Here is an 18,541-nt window from a genome sequence, read left to right as displayed (position 1 = left end):
AATTTAGGCGCAATATACATATAGCAGCTATAAGGGGATATAATTTAGTTAATCCCTGATTTATATAGCGCTCTGGTGTGTGCTGGCATACTCTCTCTCTGTCTCTCCAAAGGGCTTTGTGGGGTCCTGTCTTCTGTCAGAGCATTCCCTGTGTGTGTGCGGTGTGTCGGTACGGCTGTGTCGACATGTTTGATGAGGAGACTTATGTGGAGGAGGAGCAGGTGCCTATAAATGTGTTGTCACCCCCTGCGGGGCAGACACCGGAGTGGATGGACTTGTGGAAGGAATTACGCGAAAGTGTCGACTCCTTACATAAAAAATTTGACGACATGCCAAATTCGGGGCAGCCGGCTTCTCAGCCCGTGCCTGCCCAGACGTCTCAAAAGTCATCAGGGGCTCTAAAACGCCCGCTACCTCAGATGGCAGACACAGATGTCGACACGGATACTGATACCAGTGTCGGCGACGAAGAGACTAATGTAATGTCCAATAGGGCCACTCGTTATATGATTGAGGCAATGAAAAATGTTTTACACATTTCTGAGGTGACCCCAGGTACCACAAAAAAGGGTATTATGTTTGGGGAGAAAAAACTACCAGTAGTTTTTCCCCCTTCTGAAGAATTGAATGAAGTGTGTGAACTAGCGTGGGCTTCCCCCGATAAAAAATTGGTAATTTCAAAAAATTACTAATGGCGTATCCTTTCCCGCCAGAGGATAGGTCATGTTGGGAAACACCCCCTAGGGTGGATAAAGCACTTACGCGCTTATCAAAAAAGGTGGCACTGCCGTCCCAGGATACGGCCGCCCTAAAGGAACCTGCTGACAGAAAGCAGGAGGCTCTCCAGAAAGCTATATATACACACACTGGTATTATACTGAGACCAGCTATTGCCTCAGCATGGATGTGCAGTGCTGCAGCTGCATGGTCAGACTCCCTGTCAGAAAACATTGACACCCTAGACAGGGACACTATATTGCTAAACGTAGAGCATATTAAAGACGCTGTCTTTTACATAAGAGATGCACAGAGGGATATTTGCCGGCTGGCATCAAAAATAAGTGCACTGTCCATTTGTGCCAGGAGAGGGTTATGGACCCGGCAGTGGACAGGTGATGCAGATTCTAAAAGGCACATGGAAGTTTTGCCTTATAAGGGTGAGGAGTTGTTCGGGGACGGTCTTTCAGAAGTCAGCATTTTTGCCACATGTCCCCTCACAACCAAAGAGAGCACCGTATTATCAGGTGCAGTCCTTTCGCCCCCAAAAGAGCAGACGGGGTAGAGGCGCGTCCTTTCTGCCCAGAGGCAGAGGAAAAAAGCTGCAGCATACAGCCACTTCCCAGGAACAAAAGTCCTCCCCCGCTTCTTCTGCTAAGTCCACCGCATGACGCTGGGGCTCAGCAGGCGGAGCCAGGTACGGTGGGGGGCCGTCTCAAAAACTTCAGCAATCAGTGGGCTCGCTCACAGGTAGATCCCTGGATCCTTCAAGTGGTATCTCAGGGGTACAGGCTGGAATTCGAGACATCCCCCCCCCCCCCCGCCGTTTCCTCAAATCTGCCTTACCAACGACTCCTTCAGAAAGGGAGGCTGTGTTAGAGGCAATTCACAAGCTGTATTCCCAGCAGGTGATAGTCAAGGTGCCCCTACTTCAACAAGGACGGGGTTACTATTCCACAATGTTTGTGGTACCGAAACCGGACGGTTCGGTGAGACCCATTTTAAATTTGAAATCCTTGAACACATATTTAAGAAAATTCAAGTTCAAGATGGAATCGCTCAGGGCGGTTATTGCAAGCCTGGAAGAGGGAGATTACATGGTATCTCTGGACATCAAGGATGCTTACCTGCATGTCCCCATTTACCATCCTCACCAGGAGTACCTCAGATTTGTGGTACAGGATTGTCATTACCAATTCCAGACGTTGCCGTTCGGCCTGTCCACGGCACCGAGGGTATTTACCAAGGTAATGGCCGAAATGATGATACTCCTTCGGAAAAAGGGAGTGTTAATTATCCCATACTTGGACGATCTCCTGATAAGGGCGAGGTCCAGAGAGCAGTTGTTGGTCGGCGTAGCATTATCTCAGGAGGTGCTACACCAGCACGGTTGGATTCTGAATATTCCAAAGTCTCAGCTGGTTCCGGCGACACGTCTACTGTTCCTGGGGATGATTCTGGACACAGTCCAGAAAAAAGTGTTTCTCCCAGAGGAGAAAGCCAAGGAGCTGTCATCTCTAGTGAGAGACCTCCTGAAACCAAAACAGGTGTCGGTGCATCATTGCACGCGAGTCCTGGGAAAGATGGTAGCTTCCTACGAAGCGATTCCATTCGGCAGGTTCCATGCCAGAACCTTTCAGTGGGACCTGTTGGACCAATGGTCCGGATCGCATCTTCAAATGCATCGGTTGATAACCCTGTCTCCAAGAACCAGGGTGTCTCTGCTGTGGTGGCTGCAGAGTGCTCATCTCAGAGAGGGCCGCAGATTCGGCATACAGGACTGGGTCCTGGTGACCACGGATGCCAGCCTTCGGGGCTGGGGTGCAGTCACACGGGGAAGAAACTTCCAAGGACTTTGGTCAAGTCAGGAGACTTCCCTACACATAAATGTTCTGGAACTGAGGGCCATTTACAATGCCCTAAGTCAAGCAAAGCCCCTGCTTCAAAACCAACCGGTTCTGATCCAGTCAGACAACATCACGGCAGTCGCCCATGTAAATCGACAGGGCGGCACAAGAAGCAGGACGGCGATGGCAGAAGCCACAAGGATTCTCCGATGGGCGGAAAATCACGTGTTAGCACTGTCAGCAGTGTTCATTCCGGGAGTGGACAACTGGGAAGCAGACTTCCTCAGCAGGCACGACCTCCACCCGGGAGAGTGGGGACTTCATCCAGAAGTCTTCCAACTGATTGTAAACCGTTTGGAAAAGCCACAGGTGGACATGATGGCGTCCCGCTTAAACAAAAAGCTAGAAAAATATTGCGCCAGGTCAAGAGACCCTCAGGCGATAGCTGTGGACGCTCTAGTGACACCGTGGGTGTACCGGTCGGTTTATGTGTTCCCTCCTCTCATACCCAAGGTACTGAGGATAATAAAGAAAAGAGGAATAAGAACTATTCTCATTGTTCCAGATTGGCCAAGAAGGTCTTGGTACCCGGAACTTCAAGAATTAATCTCAGAGGACCCATGGCCTCTGCCGCTCAGACAGGACCTGCTGCTGCAGGGGCCCTGTCTGTTCCAAGACTTACCGCGGCTGCGTTTAACGGCATGGCGGTTGAACACCGGATCCTAAAAGAAAAGGGTATTCCGGAGGAAGTCATTCCTACGCTTATTAAAGCTAGAAAAGATGTAACCGGACAACATTATCACCGCATATGGCGAAAATATGTTGCGTGGTGTGAGGCCAGGAAGGCCCCAACGGAGGAATTCCAGCTAGGTCGATTTCTGCACTTCCTACAGTCAGGGGTGACTATGGGCCTAAAACTGGGTTCCATTAAGGTCCAGATTTCGGCTCTGTCGATTTTCTTCCAAAAAGAACTGGCTTCACTGCCTGAAGTTCAGACATTTGTCAAGGGAGTGCTGCATATTCAGCCTCCTTTTGTGCCTCCAGTGGCACCGTGGGACCTCAACGTGGTGTTGGGTTTCCTAAAGTCACATTGGTTTGAGCCACTCAAAACCGTGGATTTAAAATATCTCACGTGGAAAGTGGTCATGCTTTTGGCCTTGGCTTCGGCAAGGCGTGTGTCAGAATTGGCGGCTTTGTCATGTAAAAGCCCCTATTTGATTTTCCATATGGATAGGGCAGAATTGAGGACTCGTCCCCAGTTTCTTCCTAAGGTGGTATCAGCTTTTCACTAGAACCAACCTATCGTGGTGCCTGCGGCTACTAGGGACTTGGAGGACTCCAAGTTACTGGACGTAGTCAGGGCCTTGAAAATGTATGTTTCCAGGACGGCTGGAGTCAGGAAGACTGACTCGCTATTTATCCTGTATGCACCAAACAAGATGGGTGCTCCTGCTTCAAAGCAGACTATTGCTCGCTGGATTTGTAGCACAATTCAGCTTGCGCATTCGGTGGCTGGCCTGCCGCAGCCTAAATCTGTAAAAGCCCATTCCACGAGGAAAGTGGGCTCTTCTTGGGCGGCTGCCCGAGGGGTCTCGGCTTTACAACTTTGCCGAGCTGCTACTTGGTCAGGGGCAAATACGTTTGCAAAATTCTACAAATTTGATACCCTGGCTGAGGAGGACCTTGAGTTCTCTCATTCGGTGCTGCAGAGTCATCCGCACTCTCCCGCCCGTTTGGGAGCTTTGGTATAATCCCCATGGTCCTTACGGAGTCCCCAGCATCCACTAGGACGTCAGAGAAAATAAGATTTTACTCACCGGTAAATCTATTTCTCGTAGTCCGTAGTGGATGCTGGGCGCCCGTCCCAAGTGCGGACTGTCTGCAATACTTGTATATAGTTATGGTTAACTACAAGGGTTATTGTTGAGCCATCCTTTGAGAGGCTCTGTTGTGTTCATACTGTTAACTGGGTATATTATCACGAGTTATACGGTGTGATTGGTGTGGCTGGTATGAGTCTTACCCGGGATTCAAAATCCTTCCTTATTGTGTCAGCTTTTCCGGGCACAGTATCCTTACTGAAGTCTGGAGGAGGGTCATAGTGGGAGGAGCCAGTGCACACCAGGTAGTCCTAAATCTTTCTTAGCTGTGCCCAGTCTCCTGCGGAGCCGCTATTCTCCATGGTCCTTACGGAGTCCCCAGCATCCACTACGGACTACGAGAAATAGATTTACCGGTGAGTAAAATCTTATTTTTTTTCTATTATACACAATCTTGATAATCATTCTTAACTTACATATATGATTTATTTTACCTTTGGGCTTGATAAACTATTAAAAGATCATTTCTGCACCTGCCGTGCTTGCGCACAGAAGCAGCAAAAGGGATAAGTGTTCAAATTGGTATTATCCTTACCCCACAATTTACAATAGCACTTTTACATATAGGACACCCTTCCCTTTACGCTCCTTACAACAATTTCAACAGCGATCATAGATAAGGGCTCTACTTAGCTTAAAGCCGATGCTTCCAATCACTATTAAAAGGTCTTCGCAAGAAATATGTCTTGCACATGAATGTTATAAAATATGTCCAGGTGGTGGTACATGTAAGAAAACACAAAGATGATCTAGTGCAATATGTTCACCAAATGTGTATCTCATATAGACATTCTCTATTATTCCAATAAGGAGAAATTGATCCAATGGACATGAAAACAAATAAATTTAATAAAAGAAGCACAATAAAAAAATGTCCGTTTCTTCATAGAAGGACAATATACATTCTCTGATGTCATACCTCCCGACAGTCCCGTTTTTTGTCCCACCCGCGGGCCACAGTGTCCCGCGGTGGGGGAGTGGGGGGGGGGGCAGTTGGGAGGATCTGTCTCTTGCTGCCCTGCTTAGCAGAACAGCGGTGAATAGATGCTGTGCGCATGCGCACAGCGTCTATTCACTGGAGTCAGAGGGAGAGGGGGCATGCCAGCGGCTCACAGAGCGCTGGGCATGCCCCCTCAGTGACGAAAATGGGGGCGTGGCTCGCGATCGTGGATGATCCCATGAAGCCACGCCCCTTTTCCTCAGGCCACACCCCTTTTTCGGGAGCGCACACGGCGAAGCCGCGCGTGTGTCCCTCTTCACACAAACAAAATGTTGGGAGGTATGTGATGTTACAGTCCAAACTTATGAGGGTGGCTTCCTACCAGAATCCAGATTAAAGAAGTCACATAGGAGATTCTATAGATGTTACGTATCCCCGGGGAAGAATCCACTCCAAAGATGCGCCCCCCGTTTTCTCCTCGTCTGGTCAGTCAGCCGCTTCACCGCTTCTATGAAATCTTATCTGTATGGTAAGTATTATCAAAAATAAGCGGCTATGGATACCCGACACAGCGATATAAAAAGCCCTTAGTATTTTTCTATTTGAGTCGTCCGCCAATCCTGAGAATCCTCATGGGTCAACTACTTGAAAGTGAAATCTATATACTCAGGTGTAGCAGGAATTCACTTAGGTGAGAACCTTTAGTGGATCAGCAATGGTAGCCTGGTCTCTGAGTAAAGATTTACGCGGTGAAGCTGCTGACTGACCAGACGAGGAGAAAACGGGGGGCCCATCTTTGGAGTGGATTCTTCCCCGGGGATACGTAACATCTATAGAATCTCCTATGTGCACTTCTTTAATCTGGATTCTGGTAGGAAGCCACCCTCATAAGTTTGGATTGTAACATCAGAGAATGTATATTGTCCTTTTATGAAGAAACTGAATTTTTTTTTTATTGTGCTTCTTTTATTCAATTTATTTGTTTTCATGTCCATTGGATCAATTTCTCCTTATTGGAATAATAGAGAATGTCTATATGAGATACACATTTGGTGAACATATTGCACTAGATCATCTTTGTGTTTTCTTACATGTACCACCACCTGGACATATTTTATAACATTCATGTGCAAGACATATTTCTTGCGAAGACCTTTTAATAGTGATTGGAAGCATCGGCTTTAAGCTAAGTAGAGCCCTTATCTATGATCGCTGTTGAAATTCTTCATAAAACTATGTCTACATTTTAGACCACATATTTAGGGTTATGGGCCTTATCTAATGGCCTGCAAGATGCAGATGTGGGCATGATTCCAGCTGTTATCCCCATTTCTAAAGAGGATTACTATACTGCAGAAGCGCTGTCAGACTTTTTAAACATTTATTTACATACACACAAAACAATATAAATAAATACATATCCAATCACACAGGCAGTGCAATATACTCTGTTCTAATAACATCTTTGTTATAAATACTTTGTTGACTTATTCTATGGACACATTTTGAATATTATTATAATACATAGTTATTTTTTAATTAATATATTGGGCTCATTTAACCACTTGCCTCTCATGATCGCATCAGATGCGACCATACCAGCAAGTGCTTTATCTGACACGGTCACAAAGGATGCGACCAGTCAGATGCACAGTGTTTGCAGCGGCAGGGAAGGGAAACTTCCCTTCCTGCACCCTCTGCCTCCCTGCACCCTCCCCCAGTGTTGCCATGCTGCTGATCACTGCTGATCGGTTTGCACAGTAGGACCCCCCCAGCGGCTGCAGACAATAGCAGCCGCTGGGTAACTGTAAAGTAACCCAGCCCCCCCTGTGTACCCGGAGGCTGTCCTCAGGGCTGTTTCTAGCCAATTTGGCTCCCAGTGCAAGATTTAAAAATGCGCGACCCCCCCATGACCTTAAAAAAAAATGCCCCCCCTTAGATGAAAAAAAATCCCAAAACCTTGGCGTGGCCTCATTTTTAATGGCCGTGGCCTCATTTTAATGGGCATGGCCTCATCTGAAAAGACTACCTCACACCCCAATATTTGACCCTGCACCAACAGATCACGCCCACCATAGATTAAAAAAAAAAAAATCTACCTTATTAAGCCCCACACAGTAATGTCCCCTGCACCATATTATGCCACACACCGCAATGCCCTTGATACATTAAATCCCCACATTACGGCAGGCAGAGTCCCCATTTTATACATTACGGCAGGCAAGAGTTCCCATTTTACATATCACGGCAGGCAAGATTCCCTATTTTATACATCACGGCAGGCAAGTGTCCCCTTTTTACACATCACGGCAGGCATAAGAGTCCCCATTTTACACATTACGGCAGGCAAGTGTCCCCATTTTACACATTACGGCAGGCAAGTGTCCCCATTTTACACATTACGGCAGGCAAGTGTCCCCATTTTACACATTACGGCAGGCAGGTGTCCCCTTTTTACACATCACGGCAGGCAAGAGTCCCCATTTTACACATTACGGCAGGCAGGTGTCCCCTTTTTACACATTACGGCAGGCAGGTGTCCCCTTTTTACACATCATGGCAGGCAAGAGTCCCCATTTTACACATTACGGCAGGCAAGTGTCCCCATTTTACACATTACGGCAGGCAAGTGTCCCCATTTTACACATTACGGCAGGCAGGTGTCCCCATTTTACACATTACGGCAGGCAGGTGTCCCCATTTTACACATTACGGCAGGCAAGTGTCCCCATTTTACACATTACGGCAGGCAAGTGTCCCCATTTTACACATTACGGCAGGCAAGTGTCCCCATTTTACACATTACGGCAGGCAAGTGTCCCCATTTTACACATTACGGCAGGCAAGTGTCCCCATTTTACACATCACGACAGGCAAGAGTCCCCAATTACACATTATGGCAGGCAAGTGTCCCCTTTTTACACATTATGCCAGGCACATGTCCCCATTTTACACATTATGGCCGACTGCATCCCCTTTTTTACACATTATGGCAGGCAAGAGTCCCCTTTTTACGCATTATGGCAGGCAAGAGTCCCCTTTTTATACATTATGGCAGGCAAGAGTCCCCATTTTATACATTACGGCAGGCACATGTCCCCATTTTACACATTATGGCAGACTGCATCCCCCTTTTTACACATTATGGCAGGCAAGTGTCCCCTTTTTACACATTATGGCAGGCAAGAGTCCCCATTTTATACATTACGGCAGGCACATGTCCCTATTTTACACATTACGGCAGGCACATGTCCCCATTTTACACATTATGGCAGGCAAGTGTCCCCTTTTTTACACATTACGGCAGGCACATGTCCCCATTTTACACATTACGGCAGGCAAGTGTCCCAATTTTACACCGAGAGAGAGAGAGAGAAAGAAAGACAAGAGAATACTTACAGAGGTGATTCCCGCTCTTCGGCCCGCCTCACCAGTTGCTACTCGCGCCGGCCACCTCTCCCTCTTCGTAGCTTGGCTCCCCCTCCTCTTCAGTACTCCGCTCGGGGGGGCGGAGTTTCGCAGGATGACGTGATTATGTCATATCACGACGCAACCGCGTCATTCCGCGAAACTCTGCCCCCCGAGCTGGATACTCGGGGAGAGGGAGGAGGGGGAAGCCAGGGAGCCACAGTCAGTGCCGCGGCAGGGGCGCCCCGTGCGATTGCACGGCTCGACCGCCCCAAGAAACGGCCCTGGCTGTCCTGGCTTTTAAAATGAAAGCCGCGATGTTTCCGATGGTCGCGATGTTCCGATTGTTGCGACTGATGTTTGAAAAAAAATATTTTGGTTTCAAATATCCCCCCCCCCCCCAATTTTTTTTTAACAAAAATCAGTTTAGATAAGGTTAAATACACATTCTTCACCTATTTGAGTAATAAATAAAAACCGACAATTTCTGAGCGATTTTTGGGGGAAAAATCGTCAGTTAAGTGGTTAAAGCTTTTTAGCCCTTATTAGGATACAGTGATTGCATAGGTATTTTTATAGATTTTTTTATATGTATATATAAAAAATGTTAAAAGTCTTGCTCACTGCTCTTCTATATTTTATCTCTCTTGTGGGTATCCAGTGTTCCCTCTAATAAAAGCAGCAGTTCTGTCAGGGGGAACAGTTTCCAACTTTTATAAATGTTTAGCCCCATAGATTTAAACTCCAACAAGGCTGATTTTGTCATTTAAATTATTGCTGCTTTAAAAATACAGACTAGCTCGCAAAAATCGTGCCCATGCCTGTATCTCGCAGGCTACTACATAAGTCATATGTTATTACCTCCACTATTTCTATGTTTTTTTAGTAGATGGAACAAGTAAAAGTGATCCTGCCATTGTAGAATGTTTTATTGAATAAGTTGAAAGTACTGTAAAATGTTTGATGACATCTTGCCCTTTTATATACTGTATGTGTGGGTCCTGCATATTGTGTGTACATGTGTATAAATAGCTGATCCACAAAGTGTGTTTAATCATATCATAGTGTATGTGCTTCAGAATCATTGAAATAAATAGTTGCTGATATAAAGTGATCCCAAATGGTTTTGTGCATAGCTTCGAGTACATCACTTATGATAGTTATATGTCTTTTTGTACCTCTTCTACAAAACGCATTCTGTGATTCTCCAGCTGAGGAGCTGACCAGTCATTACACTGCACACAGTGAGCAGATTTTAGCTGACCTATCACCTACATGGAGCGAAACTAAAGAAATTGTGAGTCTGAAAGAAATGTTTACAGAGTCCGGCCTTCTCCCCTCATCCTTTCCCTCCCATGTATTATGTGTGTTGCCATAGGAATAAATAAACTAAGCCTTTTCAGGCTACTGCTGTTTTTGAATCAGTCTGATACTGCACTTGGTGTATACAACAAGCTGCATCTTTCAGAAGCAAATCAGAATAAAACTATAATAATCAATTATTATCGGCTCATCCTGATGTCACATTTACAAAGTCATGATCTTTACAGACGATAAGTGGTAACTGAATTCACTATCTGCTAAAGAAAGGTACGTTGTATTTACTATTAGATGTTTCTAGTAGCCATTATTATCAGATAAGATATATTAAACTATATGATGTGACAGTCATAGTATTTATTCCACTTATAAAATATTCTAAGTATGGTCAAATTCACTGTGATTGGAAATCATGGGACACGTACAAAGCAGTGTATAGTGTTCGTATTTTATATCAGTCTGATCTAATAGAGAGCTTCATGTAAGTGACGTGTTAGTACATACAACTTTTATGAATATTTCCACGGCGCATTATTATTCACTTTTAAAAGCCATTAGTACTTATATGTGTATGATAAATTATGTTTCATATAATACATTCACAACATTTAATAATGAAATCCCTAGAGTCTTAATAAATATGTCATTCAATTAGAAAATTGTATTTTGCTTGTACAATTTCTGAAATGTTACTTTATAAGTTTTTTTCTTTTTTTTTGGAAGCTAAGACTTGTGTTCTACTATGTAAATGAAAGAGAACCCTAATACATATATACATACATTTGTTTTGAAGTATTATGAGTACAATTTGCTTATTCAATAAATTAAAGAATAGAGCCTATGTACCTACTGTTGTTTAAAATGATGCATGTAACAAAATGTTCACTAGGTGGCAGCCTATTCACCATGCAGAGCCTAGAAACAACAAGCATCTGTCTCATAGTAGACCCAGTGGCGGAACTCTGGGAGGCAGTGGAGTCGGCTGCCGCCGGGCTCCTGGCCTCAAGGGGGCGCATCTCCTCCACACTGTCTCCCGCTGCCTGACTCCTGAAGAGGAGCTTTCGTGTCAGTGTCAGGGGGAGTCCGCAGATCAGGAGGATTGGAGGAGCTACTCGCAGCCTGGAACCTGTCACCGGAGGAGGAGGAGCTCGTAGCAGCATGCGCACCCTCAGCGTTCTGAGGGAAAATCCCACCGGCCAGCCGCTGTGTGCTCCGGCTCTGCGGGTAAGTGGAGGTCCAGGGCAGCCTCACTTACCCATCCTTGTGACGGTCACATTATCGTGCGTGCCGAATGCCGGTGATTGGGCGGGCGCGCGCGCGGGAGGGGGGTCTTATTGTATACATTGCTGGGAGGTGCTGCACTTAGGATCCCTTCAATAATGACACACACAGCAGCACCATTATATAATCAATATTTCAATCTGGTACTATAGATTGTCACCAGGATACCATACCTGATGACAATCTATAGTACCAGATTGAAATATTGATTATATAAAGGTGCTGCTGTGTGTGTCATTACTGAAGGGATCCTAAGTGCAGCACCTCCCAGCAATATATTAAAACTTCTTGTGGGGGCACCAGAATAAGTAAATGTATATATATATAGAGAGAGAGAGATGTGGAATTCAGTGGCACTCCACAGACTTGAATATATTAATAATAAATAATTAATCCATGAATTAAATAAAGTATGGAGTATTAACTGTATACAAGTCTGTGGAGTGCCACTGAATTCTACATCTATATGAGACCGTTGCTTTGACCTAAGGAGGGCACCACAGCAAGAATTCATTGTACCCTCAAAGGAGTGTCAGGCTCACAGTCCTATAAAAAAATAAAATATATATATATATATAGATATAGATATATATATATAGAGATATATATATATATATATATATAGATATATATAGAGGCAAAGTGTGACATCCCTAGATGCTCCCAACACCAGGTAAGAGATACTGCATGGCACTCCAGGACGTCTTTGAATCAATTACATTTTACTGCAATATATAACCCAGAATCGTTGATATATTGCGGTAAAAGTTTATTGATTTAAATAAGTCCTGGAGTGCCATGCAGTATCTCTCACCTGGTGTTGGGAGCATCTAAGGAAAGGACGCCACACTTATATACATCATTATCAGCAAGGGCACCCAGGCAACTGCATATACAATAGTGAGTACTGAACCACAAGATGAATATATATATATATATATATATATATATATATATATAGTATTATCATTTACTGTATCAGTGCGCAGTATGTTAGTGTCCATGGAACAAAGTGACTTGCATACTCCCTTTAGTGTGGACGGTGTAATGGTTAGCATTACTGCCTCACAGCACTGAGGTCATGGGTTTTGTTCCCGTCATGGCCCTAACTGTGTAGAGTTTGTATATTCTCCCATTGCTGGCGTGGATTTCCACCAGGTACTCTGGATAGGTAGGTTATTTGGCTCCCAACAAAAATTAACCCTAGTGCATGAGTGTACAGGGGCAGACTACATAGGCCAAGTATTTCTTATCTGCCATCAAATTCTATGTGACAGGTCTCGCAATAGTACAGCTGTCTGGTTCTCGCCTCCGGCCGGGGACAGGGAGTGCAGACTAGAGTCCTGGGAGCTGCTATCCACCTCCTCCTTCTCCAGTGTGACCTGCCACCTCCACACTTCCCTATGATTTGTCCCTGAACTGTGATCAGGACTAACGCTAGGAGAGAAAGCCTTGTGATGAACATCTGCTTAATTCTCCATGTCCGCCACCCTGCATGACACCCTGCCTGCTGTATGTGAGAGTGTAGAGAGCAGTCACTGGACGTTGTGTCCCCTATACTGAGCGGGATATCAGAGTTATTTCTGCGTCTTCCGTCATTCTGCTGCGGAGCCCATCCACACACTGCTGATGCGGGGGTCACCCACTTTATAGGCTGCTACACAGGTACTTATGGTGTTAAAATAGGAAGAAGAGCTGTTGTGTAGCCTACACATGGAGCCCTCCTCATCAATCCCTATAATTATGGGGATTGTTATTAACTGAGCCAGGGCAGTCGGACCTAATCCCCTGCTGTATTGTTCTTGAAAGTGGCGTTTGTGTGTTTTTGATATATACATACTGTATATCGGCACACCACTGCGCCAAAGCATCTACATTGTGACACGCTAGTGGGTGAGGGAGTACTGTAGATTTGCTATAAAGGTATGCTGGTGTCTATTTTATTGTGATGACTGACTTGGAGTGCGTCCACTTTGTATGTGTATCTATATTACTATTGGGAAAGGCACCTGAGCACGCTACTACTGTTCAACATGAGTGCCGGATAGCTATATATGAAGGGCGTGTGTGTCTACAGTATGTAGGGGGGGGGGGGGGGGGGGCACCAACACTTATCATGCCTCCGGGCGACTGGGGCGAACTTACGCCACTGAGTAGACCAATGGTAAGCTTGGATTCTTGACACTGACAGGTTAGGTTAAATTAATTATAAGACCAGTCAATCAATGTTACAAACTGTAAGAACAGGCTGTTCTAACTAAGGGACTTATGTCTTTCATATGGAGAATATTTAGTATTACAATACTATATATAATTTCAACATATTATTCAACATTTTACAGATAATTATTTATAATGTGTCACTAATGATTAATAAATGAGGATGAAAGGATAACTAGTTAGTACTTGGAAACAATGTAACATTTCAGGACCAGAAATATTTTTGTATTTTGCTATGTATCAGTAATATTGCTATATTTTTAAGGCTATTGTGTTATCATTTAATTAAAAAAAATAAAAGACTTATACTCCCCACGTAACCTTCAGGAGCATTTATATCTAACTACATCCAGTTAGGACTATCTTTGCAATCTGGTCTGACCGCTATGCTATAGATGGCATCCTTCCTATTTCACTATAGGTTGTAAGTGTGCGAGCAGGGCATACGGTCGTTAGGTCGACACAGCTTAGGTCGACAGTCATTAGGTCGACCACTGAAGATCGACATGCATTATGTTGACATGGTCAATATGTCGACATGTGCTAGGTTGACAGGTGGACATGAGTTTTTCACTTTTTCTTTTACATTTTTTTTTATTTTTCCATACTTGACGATTCACGTGGACTACGATTGGAACGGTAACCTGTGCCGAGCAAAATTGTAGCAGAGCAAGGCACTTTGCCCAAAGTTTGCTCGCCATGCGAGGGGACGCGGTGCACTAATTGGGGTTCCCCGTCACTTTACGAAGAAAGCGACACCAAAAACAGTCCAAAAACTCATGTCGACCTTTTCATCTGTCAACCTAGTACATGTCGACCTCTGTGTCTGTTATTACCCAGTTTGTCTTATCACTGTTGTTTCCAACTGTAAAGTGCAACAGAATATGCTGCACTATATTAAGGTGCATACACACAGTGAGATCCTTGCTATGCTCGATTTTGACTATGCGATTTCCCTTGAACTCCCCAGAGCCCAGATAGCACAGATTTTGACTACCTGTACGTTCGATTTTGACTAAGTGCCAATTTTGACTATAATTTGTACTAGATAGTACACTAGATTGACTTGCCTGCACAGTCTATTTAGCCTTACGATACCGACCCAACAGGAGTGCACATCGGGATCAAATCAGGATCGTAAGGTGGCTAACACACTGAGATGTGCGCTAACTTTCCTTATGATTTTGACTATATAGTCAAAATTGAAAGGAGAAATCTCACTGTGTACACACCTTAAGAAACTGTAAATAAATAAATACTCCTAAAACATAAGAATACATCTAATTATCTTCAACATGAAACCTACTATATGCCTGATTTACAGTTGCACGTAGCTCTGAATATGGATGGATAGAACAATTTTTTTTTCATACTGTGCATGTATGCACGGGCACTTTGGAGTTTGGCGGATGTCTGTTGTATCCTGCTGTATGGGAAATACGCGTTTCTGGGTGGCAGCTGGGCGTATACTCAGAAAAGAACCATCACCTGGGCGTGTCGTGGGCATGTTGCCAGAGTTACCATTCTCAGAAGTGTGAATGTAGTGTGTATGCCTTATGTCCTGCACCCAGCATATGGCAGGTATAACGGCCAATGATAGTGATGACTGCTGCAGGCAGAGCCGCTGATGCGCTGCATACACAGTGATGCTACATCTCAGAATACTGCCGTGGAAAAGTATGCATATTGATCATAATGTTTATGCAGATAAGTATGCATTACCTGCGACTCAGAATTAGGTCCTATGTGCACCGTTCTAAACTTAGGGAAAGTTTCTGTGGGCAGTCTTGAAAATGTGTATAAATATATAGTGTAGCGATAGATAGATAGATAGATAGATAGATACATAGATTGTTTTGAACATGTTTAAGTTGTATTACTGTTGCTGAATGTCATTATAGGGCACGTTGTATTATTATTATCATTATGTTTATTTTTTTTGAATGACCCTTGATATAAGATACTCAGCATAATTCTAAATGTAGCCTCATGTTCAGTACCTACTATTATATCCTCCACTGTAGAATTGTAGCTAAAACCTGCTCATGTTTTTTTCCGGTACTTGTTGCTTACGATACACCAAAGAAGGTGCCTGGGAACGCACATGGACACTGATTAGGAGTATTTTAACCCTTAAAGTAACTATATTGGTACTGCTTTTGTATCTGTTACAGATAATTGGGCATAACTGCAAGTTTCTTCATCCAGGAATTATAGAGAAAGAATATGGATAACATTCAGAGGAGTCGCACTGCTTATACACACAGGAAGGCAAATGAGGTCAAATCAAAACTTTTTAGAGAACATACCGTCATTGGGATACGGAGATGCTACACTTCATCAGCTAGGTTGATGCAGGTATGTTTTTTGTTTCTTATCACGTTATAGGATAGTCCGTTTCTTTTCTAGTGTTTAAAAGGGTCAATACCCCATTATATGAATTATTTATCAGTAAATTGCTTTGGATGCAGTTATATTTAGTTTCTCTTTGGCCGTGCAAAGGTAAAGAAGTGTAAAACAATGGAATTAGGATGAAAACTGGCAGCCCATAAATTAACTTTGCTATGCTGTATTCCAAAATTACTCTAAAATCCTAAATAGGACATGCAATCTATCTACAGTGTTAAACGTCAGGGTTGCAATGCTGCCGGACACTAGTCTGATCACAAGTGCAGTACGGTGCTGACGGACACCGGTGCCGCGCCGGCAGTAACAGACTCTCACCAGGTACACAGCAATTGTTATGTAACACAGTGCTATAGATCTATTTGTTGTTGAAGATAATAAAAAAGTGGCAGTGTTTGGGAGAAGGGACTGTAGTTTCTGGAAAACTACACGATTATCATGCATGTTAGATGTAAGTAAGTAGTAAGTAAGTGAAAACGTTAACTTGTTGAGTGTAATAAAGAAAATACATATCTTACCTATTTCAAGGCCACGTTCAAGGATATGTATATCAGTTAATTGTATAATTGATCATTTTATCTTGGATATGATGGCACCCTGATGTTTTTTCTAACAGGAAGTACTTCTACCATCCAACTAATTGTGTTTGGTTAATGGCTGGGTCCATATGAGGCTCATCTCACTGCAGCTCATTAGCATTTCATTCAGGATGCAGTCAAGATGCCGGCGTTTGGCATCCCAGCGGTCGGAAAGCTGATACTGACATCCCAACATAGATAGCAATGCAGAATGCCAAAATCCGGATTGAGCTGGTGCCAAAGTCTCCACTGGCAAGCCGCGTGGGAGGGTTAGGGTTAGGCTGCGAGGTGGGAGGGTTAGATTTAGGCTGCAGGAAGAGAGATTAGGAAGGCTGGGTTAGGGTTAGGCACCATTGAGGAGGCTGGGGGGGGGGGGGTCAGGCTGTGGGAAAGAACTACTGTGGGGTGTAATGTGAATAAGGGACACTACTGTGTGGCATAATTTGAATTGAAAGTACTATTGTGTCCATGCCCTTCCCCCACAAGACCATGCCCCATTTCCAATCCTCACAAATGGGTGTGGGGGGATTACACCAGCCCCTTACTTTGCCAGGGGCACTCGGACCCCTAGATACACCCCTGCCCACAGCTCCCTGACAGTGACAATTACAGTGACAGCCTAATGATAAAAATGACTGATGGACTTATAATGGAACTTCCCAATTTATTCCCCTGTTTAAGTATCTTGCAAACCCAGTACTCTGGCGATTGTGCCTGTGCCAGACATCTATATTCACCCTCTTGTGGTTCCCAGCTTATACAAGGAAGAGATGGAGGTTCTCCAGTACTGTTCTTTAGAAAAATATGGATATCTGGAAAGCTAAATAATAACTCATCTCTCAATCTGCAAATATTTGAGATAATCCTTCTTTTCATACTGTGTTTTTACAACTAGGGAACCTGATCTGCTAATGTAAAATTTAATAATTTTTTTCTCTGCGTCTGTGATAGAGACATATTTTGATATGCTCAGATTGTATATTATAAGATCTCCCCAATAAAGCCCTTTAAATGAATAATAGTTGATGTTTTGTGCACCAGAGGTTTAATTTGGTGTGATACCCTTAGGGGTGTGGAAGAGCATTGAAAGGACCTAAGTGTTTAAGGCTAGGTACACCCTTGACCATAAGCACCCGATATATTGTCTGAACCGGCGGATCGGAATATATATCGTTAACATCGTCCAGTGTGTCTACACTATGGGGGTAATTCCAAGTTGATCGCAGCAGGAAATTTTTTAGCAGTTGGGCAAAACCATGTGCACTGCAGGGGAGGCAGATATAACATGTACAGAGAGAGTTAGATTTGGGTGTGGTGTGTTCAATCTGCAATCTAATTTGCAGTGTAAAAATAAAGCAGCCAGTACTTACCCTGCACAGAAACAAAATAACCCACCCAAATCTAACTCTCTCTGCACGTTATATCTGCCTCCCCTGCAGTGCACATGGTTTTGCCCAACTGCTAAAAAATTTCCTGCTGCGATCAACTTGGAATTACCCCCTATATCGTTAATGATGCGCGCTCCTGCGGGTCGTCAACAAAGTCCAATATCTTTCGTTCTGGCATTGAAATCTAAAGATATTGGACAAGACTGCATGCACCTGGATGTGGGCGCCATCACTGATGATATCGGTGCCGATACTGTTCAGTGTGTATTTCCAATAACTTTTCACTTGACGATGTTGCATACTATGCACATCGTCAAGTGTGTACCCAGCCTAAAACTGATGTGTGAGTACCAAGTAAAGCTGGGCATACTTTATACAGTTATCTGGCGGATCATCTGCCAGATCTAATTGGTTGGAATGAAAATGGTTGAGAGCAAATGACAATCTACCATTTGCTCCCAAACACTGAAAAATGGTCATTCAAACAAACAGGTTAATAGTTTTGTATGAATGACCGTTTTTGTCCATTTTCCAGTGTTTGAGAGTAAATGGTCGA

At 44.1% G+C, this 18,541-nt stretch overlaps 1 protein-coding gene across 3 annotated transcripts in view; it reads left to right on the top strand.

The window, feature by feature from the left end:
* Window positions 1–18,541, top strand: part of LOC134922808 (uncharacterized) — a 338,146-nt gene that overhangs the window by 66,360 nt on the left and 253,245 nt on the right. For all 3 annotated transcript variants that reach the window (XM_063920697.1, XM_063920699.1, XM_063920696.1), the window contains exon 2: window positions 15,788–15,971. In XM_063920697.1, coding sequence (XP_063776767.1) covers window positions 15,840–15,971 — 132 coding nt within the window. In that variant the 5' untranslated portion in view covers window positions 15,788–15,839. The remainder of the gene's footprint in view (window positions 1–15,787; window positions 15,972–18,541) is intronic.

The sequence above is a fragment of the Pseudophryne corroboree genome, chromosome 1, assembly GCF_028390025.1.
Source record: "Pseudophryne corroboree isolate aPseCor3 chromosome 1, aPseCor3.hap2, whole genome shotgun sequence".
Taxonomy (NCBI): domain Eukaryota; kingdom Metazoa; phylum Chordata; class Amphibia; order Anura; family Myobatrachidae; genus Pseudophryne; species Pseudophryne corroboree.
The sequence above is the reverse complement of the archived record's forward strand: the minus strand, read 5'-3'. Positions and strand labels throughout refer to the sequence as shown.